Source organism: Cryptomeria japonica, chromosome 7 (genome assembly GCF_030272615.1).
Source record: "Cryptomeria japonica chromosome 7, Sugi_1.0, whole genome shotgun sequence".
Lineage (NCBI taxonomy): Eukaryota > Viridiplantae > Streptophyta > Pinopsida > Cupressales > Cupressaceae > Cryptomeria > Cryptomeria japonica.
The window spans coordinates 56480363-56488397 of NC_081411.1; the positions used below are offsets into that span (position 1 = coordinate 56480363).

An 8035-nucleotide genomic window follows, 5' to 3' on the forward strand; every position below is an offset into this window, starting at 1 on the left:
TATTAATTTTTCTTAACTTTTCTTGTACTTGAAATGTCGAGTTTACTTATGAAGGCTTCATCAAAGTTAAATTTTGCTAAATCCCATTTATCTAAGTCATCCATCTTTTATTTATCCAATTTGATATAAGGATTGACATTATGCTTTCTAATATTATCTCATTTAATTTTTTAATTTAGGAATGAATACTTAGCCTTTAAAGGTTTGCATGTTTTTTTTAAGAAAGAGCAAACAATAGTTTTAAAGTTTTGGCAAGGAAGTGCAATACCCCAAGCTTTATTTATATGTCACATTCTACACTTTCACATTCACAATGTGATATGACTTAATATAAAGACACAATGCACAACACCTTTCATAATGTTTAAAATGTATATTTATTTATTTTACACCTATGTAATTTAGGGATAAATGCATCACATGGCTTAGAAATTATTAGGAACATTGTTTTGTAAGATCATGTTACTAGACACATGATTTATATGTAGTTGCATTGCATCCTTTGTATATATTGTTGTTATTATATTGGGTTGATCTTATGAAATTCTTCTAATAAGATTTCAGACATCTTTAGCCTAGAATAGCCACCTCCATAGCTATTCATAATATTGTATTGATTCTAACTTACCTTTGTTCAAATATCCCTTCCATAAAGCATTCTAAACATGAAACTGTGTAAAAGAAAAGATCTACATTTGAAGGTACCTACTTTTATTTGAACTACTCTTCATTTGAAAGTTATGATGACATCATCTTTGAATAAAGGCCTTTTATGTAAGGTCTTTACAATTTTTGATACTTTGGACTCTTTTTTTCCACCCCATCCCATGACTAGAACACACTATAGTGAGATCAACCAAATCGAGGTGGATAATGACTTTAAAGAGATTGATGTATGGATAAGCATGGGGATTAAATATAGAGATGAAAGGTACAAAGATATGTGAACATATGATAAGGCAAGAAGCATATGAAAGTATGTGAATACAACTAGATAAATAAGCACAACTTTGTAGTGGATTACACCATTGTCTTTATGTACATGAACTAACATTTGATGAATATAAGAATTATACTCGATAAGAAATAACATAAAGATAGTAATTTTACCATTACACCCACAAAATTAATTGTATTCTTACTATGAAACCCTAATTTATACCAACATGTTATTTTCAAAATTGTATTTCGAAAACTTAGTATTCATTTTTTTTTCTTTAATTTCTTTTCAAATATTAATCAATAATATTTTCTCTCCAAAAAGAAACCAGCATATAGACTCCATTCCCCTAGACTAGTGTGAACGCCAAAACTACCCTACATTGACTTCAGTTCTGGTGGAGCTTATCAACAATTGTACGTAGCACATTCAAAATCTTCTGTTCTTCACCTTTCATCACGGGCATAGTCACCCTTTTCACCATTACATCTTCCGGGAAACACAGGTAGTCAAAGGGGAAACAATAGCCCTTGTTTACAATGTAACTGTTTATTTCATCTTCCTTGGTAATTACTGAAGTAATCATCCATTCGCCTTTGCCGCACCTCAAATTTCAACCATGGATTAATATCATATTCACAGATGACCTCATTTATCATGTTTGCTGCCGTAGAAGTCTTCACCACAATAACAGCGCAGAAGATGATTGCACTCACCATGTATCTGCCCAGATGATTACAAGTGTTATCGATGCCGATTTCGACGACTGAATTGGCGTTAATAAAGTCGCTGAAGAGGTTTGCGTTGACAGTTGACGCCGCTCCATCTACTGCTCTACCAATTACTTTAATAAACTCTGACGGCAGCTTCTGCGTGAAACAAACAAAATCTGAGTAGATTATCTTCGTTTACAGCAGATTACATAATAATCAGAAATTCTAGGCTATCTTCCAACAACAAAGGAAAAGCCAAAGGTGAGTAAATTGAGGAGCATGGAAATCAATACCTCCATATTGAGAATACAATTCCGAATTGTTTCGTTGCTGCAATATAAGAGCTGCATTCTTTCCAATGAATGCAGTTTTACTATACCTGGTATTTTCTCGAGCTTCGGACAGTCATAAATGTTTAATTTTACAAGTTTCCAAAATATTCCGTCTACACTAATCAAATTTTGGCAACCTTTCAATTCAATCCTCTTCAGCCTGGGAAGATTTGAAATTATACAAAATTCCAGACAGCCGAGTCGAACAAGGTTTAACTCCTCAATCTTTTCACAGCTACTAATATCCAATTTTTCTAGCTTTGCAAGATCAGAAATTCCTATCACACTTTTCAGATGCCCACAACTAAATATATTAATTCTTTCTACGCAACTGAGTTGAGCCAAATTTATCTCCTCTAGCTTACATAGATCAATGCTAAATTCTACTAGCTTCCTAAGATTAGACATTCCTCCTAAAGTTATTAGACGTCGACAATTACCAATTCTAATTTTTTCTAGGCAGATAGGTCGAACAAAATTAATCTCCTCTAGCTCCGAACAAATGGCAATGTTCAATTCTACCAGCTTCCTAAGATCAGATATTCCAAATACATGTTTCAGATTCTCACAACCATGAATTGTAATTTCCTCCAGGCAGCGCAGAAACCCCAAATTTAACTCCTTCAGCTCCGTCTGGTTGTAGATCCGCAGCTCTTTTAACTGGAAGGGCACCTAAAAAAATTTTTTTTTTTTTTAAATTTCCGATTGTAAAAAAAAGTCACCTAAGTATTATTATATAATAATAATGAACTCGATTACCAAGACTTCACCTTTCAGACATACCTGCGAATTATTCTGCCACAAACTTTTCAGACCTCCACCTTTGATGCTTAAGGTTTGTAAATTTTGAAGACGAATCCATGGAGGAATGTTTGTGACTATATGGTCATAAAAATTAACCTCAAGCCATACTAAAGCGGCTAAAGTTTCAGCCATATTATTTGAATCCCCCAGAAAGTATTTAACATACAAATGCTCGGACCGATCTATACAAGTACGCAAACACCGACCTTTTGTTTGGGTAAAGATGCTTTTGATACCCTTTGATATCTGCATTCACAGGAACAATTTAGATTCGTATTGTAGTAGAATCTTAAAGATTTCGAATATCACAGTAGGAAGCAGAAATCTAAAGGAAAAGCATACCAAAGGTTTACAATATACAGTACGCCACAGGCGACGAGGATGATTCAGTTGATCTGCCATTTCTCGTCCCAAGTCCCGCAAATGGTCATGCATTCTTAATACAAATAATTCTTCTCTGGTATCTTCGAAGGGATACATTACTTTTGACATGAATTTAGGACCATTTATTTCTTCAACCAGACATTTATTTTTTAGCCTTCGCAGTGCATGTTGAGCGTTCCACCCTGATCCTTCCCACACTCTGATGGCGTCTTTCTTCAATTCTCCTATGAAAAAACATGCCACATCCATGAAAATTTGTTTTTCTTCATTGTCCAACGTGTCAGTGCTTATTTTTAGTTTCTTGTGTATGTCCTGAGGCAGCGTCTTTTTAACTTTTCCCAATTCTAACTCCCAAAACTTCTTATCTTCGCCATGAACATGCCTGCCTAGAACTTGAAGAGACAGTGGCAAGCCGCCACACAAGTCTACGAAGTGCTCAACCAGCTTCTCGTATCCACTAAATGGATAACATCGGCTAAAAGCATGCCAACAAAACAGCTCTTTCGCGTCATCTGCATCCATTCCTTTCAAATTATAGCCGACTGTAATTCCTGCGTTTATGAGAACTCCTACATCACGAGTTGTAACAATTACAAGACTATTGCCAGAATTATCTAGCTCATCACTGACCACTAGGGCTTCTAATTGTTCATGGTGGTCAATATCATCCACAACAATTAGGAAGCTCCGATTGCGGCTCCTTGCGAAACGATTGCTGAGACAGCTTATGCCATCATCTACGCTTGGAAAACTTGGATGATCATTTTCATCAAAGAGTTCTCTGAGGAGCTTCATTTGTAAGGAAGGAAGATCCTTCTTCACATGGGCTTCCCGAACATCAAAGAGAAAACATGAACGACTATAATCTGAATGTTTTCTGTTGAACAATTCTTTGGACAGAGTTGTTTTGCCCACCCCACCCATGCCAAAAATGCCAACAATCTTAGGCATCCCTTCTTGTTTGTTCATCCCGCACTGACTTTCAAAATCTTTTAGAAGCTTTTCATTGCACTGCTTTTCAAAATCTTGCACAAGCTTAGGAAGTCCAACCGGATATTTGGCAACATGTAAACGTCTCATCCTTTCTACTTCCTTTTGCACTGCTGACACTATCTTCTCACAGTCACTGAAACTTTATAGATACAGGAAAAATTCAATGACAAAAAATTTGTACCACATTCAAAGAAGAAAAATCTTATCACTAAATAGAAATATCAAATACTTTGAATCCATACAAATATTACCTATTGAACTCTTCGCCAGCAATAAAGGAAATAGATTGGAGGGCTTGCTTCCACTCCTCAAGTTTTTCCATGTACCTTTTCTTATTTTCATATTCAGCGAATGCTTTGCCATACACTCCCTTTTCTATGTAACGAAGATCTGAAGGCTTCACTCTATAAAACACTGGAATAATCTTAGCTCTACTCTGCAACATAAGAACCAGCTCCGCCAAACACCATGCCGACTCTGCATATCCTTTGGAGAAGATAGCTATGTGAACTGCAGCAGAGTGGATGGCTGTCTGAATGGTTGATGGAAATGAATCTCCAAGTACTTTCTCTTTCGAATCAAGAAAAGCCTGTATTTTCAACTTCTTAAGAGATTTGTAAAGCTCTAGAGCGAGAGTTTCTTTCACATCAGGGCCTCTGTGGTTGATGAAGACATCATATAATCTTGTAGATTCAGAAACCTTCGTCCTCTGGATTTGTGGTTCGATCCCAGAGAAAGCTGGAGGATTCTCACCTAGTTTGTGGGAACAGGAAGAAAATACCCTAGAGAAATTATAATTTTCGGGAGGCGAGGAAGAAGATGCCATAGATGGAAAATTAGGAAGGGAAAAGCGAATTGAAGTCGAGCAGAGAGTCCATAGAAATAGATGGCGTTGATGAAGCAAAGCAACGGGTTAATCAATCAGAAAGGGGGTTGTTAGAACAGGGAAAACCGAGTGAAAACCATATATAACGATTGAAAGAAATATTACAACAAATCGAGCATAGGTAGAAAAAAGTGTTTGTTGTTTAATTGGTTGAGCATAATTGATGAGGATGATAGTATGAGAAATAAAGACCATCTATCGAAGTTAGAATCTGAAAGGTGGGTTAAGGTCAATTTGACAGATGATTATTTAATGAAAAGACACTTATGATTTAGATGTGTCCTTATTCAAATCATAAATTGCTATTTGTTGATGGGGTCGATAGTTCTTGAGGTCTATTTATGACTCTCCATTTTACTTCAAAAATATTAATGTTAATAAACTAGTGTCTTGCATGACAAATATTTATATTTTGCATTTTAATTTTAATTTAAAGTTTTCTGGAATATTTAAGTTTAGTATTTGATAAATATTTTTGTTTTACATTAAATAAATTCAATCAAAAAATATTATATTTTCATTAATATCTTTATTTCATTAGAAAGTATTATTTAGTTTTATATGTACTAAAGGAAACATGTTATGACAAAATTTATATGTTAAAATTTATATTAATCATATTTAAAAAATTAATAATAAATACATATTCAATAAAATATCATCTAAAAAATAATGCAATATATTATATAGTTGATTATCTTGATTGAACAATTTTTGAAGTATTTTATTTCTATTGAAAATTCCATGTTACAATTAAATTGAAATTTGAAAAATGTGATATTAAAAAATGTTAGAAATACTTATTATAAAAAAAAAAGTGAAATAATAAATTGAGTCCACATGTAAAATTCAACAATGAATTAATTTGTCATTTAGACATTCTTGACTACTTGTTTAATATAATTGACACAATTTGAAAAATACTAAAAAAGTATTGATTTCGGCAATTTAGTAATGTTGATATTTGACATATATTAACTCCTTTTCATGGAATAGAATTAAATATATTAACCAAAAAAATCCATAATAAATTTACAATCGTGATCCGCATTAATTTTGTGTGCACTTGAAACCGCCACATAAACTCCATTCTCTCACAACTAATATTTCCATAGTGTAAAGTTCTATTGCAATTGCTAATCAATCTCCACCCCCTCACCATCTAATCCTATTTTGAAAACCGTATTGCAAAAAATATGTCAAGTGTAGTTTGATCTTGCCAACTTGACCAATGTTGCTACACAATCCACATGGACACCATATTATCATTTTATTCATCTTACTTGGACTATGCTAAATGCACCCATGCCTCCAAGAGATCAAGAATCTTAAATTTGATACATGAAGTGGTAAGGGGAATTCTCAAGGATATGCTAATTCTTTCACTACACTTTGTATTGATTTCTTGCATCAGGATCATCTATTGGCAAAGTTATTCCCACGATCCCTTACAAAGAATACATTAATATGGTTCTTCTGATTACCTAACAACTCTATATTCCCTTTTAAGCATCTTATGAATTATTTCTTATAATAGTTTCAGGCGAATAGTGGATTCAAGGTCACCATTGTTGATATTGTCCATTGTAAGAAACAACCTAATGAAAAAGTTGACTAATTTCATCTCTCATCACTACTCTATATTTGTACAACTTCTCCTTTATACCTAGGAAACAAATCGAAAAAACCCTATCACCTCAACTGTAAATTTTAACATTTGCAAAATGTTATTTAGCATATACAATAAAAAAGCACAAGGGGTGCATAGCCCAACAACAACAATGGTGATTGTCTACAAATGTATTGACCAAGAAAAGGATTCACTATCCACAATAAGTGGAGACACCATAGGCCAATTAATAGAAATATTTCCCGGAAATCCATGATCCAACACTACTCAGTCTACCACAACATTCATTCCCAAATGCCACTTGGAATAAATGAGGGCCTCTATCATTCTTTCAATAATGGGTTTTTCCACCCAAATTGGGAAGAGCCTTGACAAACTAAGAGGAGATTATAGTATTCACTTATACCTCACCACAAAGACATGCCCTAATACCATTTTACTGGCCTTGAACACAACTAGCATTTTTTTTAAAGATCTTACTATGACACAAATCAAGGATGGTCCCTCATTAAAATCATTTTTCTTCATATTTGATTGCAAGAACAATGCCAATTCCATATTTTTTACCCAATGACAAGGACCAATTGAAAAGAAACATTGGTATAAGGACTGCAAGCCACCACTATTGAAATGATTTAAATACAATTCACACAATACAACCTTCAAGCATGGAACCCCCTACTTATATAGTCAAAGATACTCCAAATTTTGGTAACCCTAACCTCTATTAAGGACTCTAACAAGAAAATTTCTCTCTCTAATAAGTTATAGATCTATGTAAAGATTGACAAGAGGGTAATGCCTCCCCCTAGTAAAGCATCCCTTTGCGTCTTTAGCATTTGGTTGGTTAGTTTTTTGTTATTCTTTGTTGGTTTTGTCTCTGGTCTTGGTCTAGTTGTTAGGTGGTTCCTTGCTATTTTTGGTTAGTTTTTAATTATTCTTTGTTGGTTTGGTCTCTGGTCTTGGTCTAGTTGTTAGGTGGTTCCCTGCTATTTTGGTAACCCTAACCTCTATTAAGGATGCTAACAAGAAAATTTATTTCTCTAATAAGTTATAGATATATGTAAATATTGACAAGAGGGTAATGCCTCCCCCTAGTAAAGCATCCCTTTGCGTCTTTAACAGTTGGTTGGTTAGTTTTTTAGTTATTCTTTGCTGGTTTTGTCTCCGGTCTTGGGCTAGTTGTTAGGTGGTTCCTTGCTATTTTTTGTGTGCATTTCTCATGTGCCATAGGTGGTGCTTTTCAGTGCTTATGTAATGGTTTGGGCCTATCTCACTTTTTATTAATCAGATCACAACCTTCAACCATCATTTTTACACTTGCATAAAGGGATCATTAAAACTCCTATCAAA

The 8035-nt window shown here is 34.2% G+C and overlaps 2 protein-coding genes across 3 annotated transcripts; both read right to left on the bottom strand.

The window, feature by feature from the left end:
* Positions 1-1291: 1291 nt before the first annotated feature.
* On the bottom strand, positions 1292-3007 carry LOC131047182 (uncharacterized). Its single transcript, XM_059209118.1, has 3 exons — positions 2769-3007; positions 1947-2657; positions 1292-1809 (listed from the first exon to the last, which is right to left on the bottom strand). The coding sequence occupies exons 1-3, from the start codon at positions 2919-2921 to the stop codon at positions 1495-1497; spliced, it is 1179 nt and encodes a 392-aa protein (XP_059065101.1). The 5' UTR covers positions 2922-3007; the 3' UTR covers positions 1292-1494.
* Position 3008: 1 nt separating this feature from the next.
* Positions 3009-4998, bottom strand: LOC131047177 (disease resistance protein Roq1-like). Of its 2 annotated transcripts, none has more exons than XM_059209117.1 (2): positions 4418-4998; positions 3009-4299 (listed from the first exon to the last, which is right to left on the bottom strand). In XM_059209117.1, exons 1-2 carry the CDS (start codon positions 4990-4992, stop codon positions 3042-3044), a joined length of 1833 nt encoding a protein of 610 aa, XP_059065100.1. In that variant the 5' UTR covers positions 4993-4998; the 3' UTR covers positions 3009-3041. The 2 variants fall into 2 exon arrangements, with proteins under 2 accessions (XP_059065100.1, XP_059065099.1); XM_059209116.1 differs by having other exon boundaries at positions 3009-4305.
* Positions 4999-8035: the final 3037 nt, after the last annotated feature.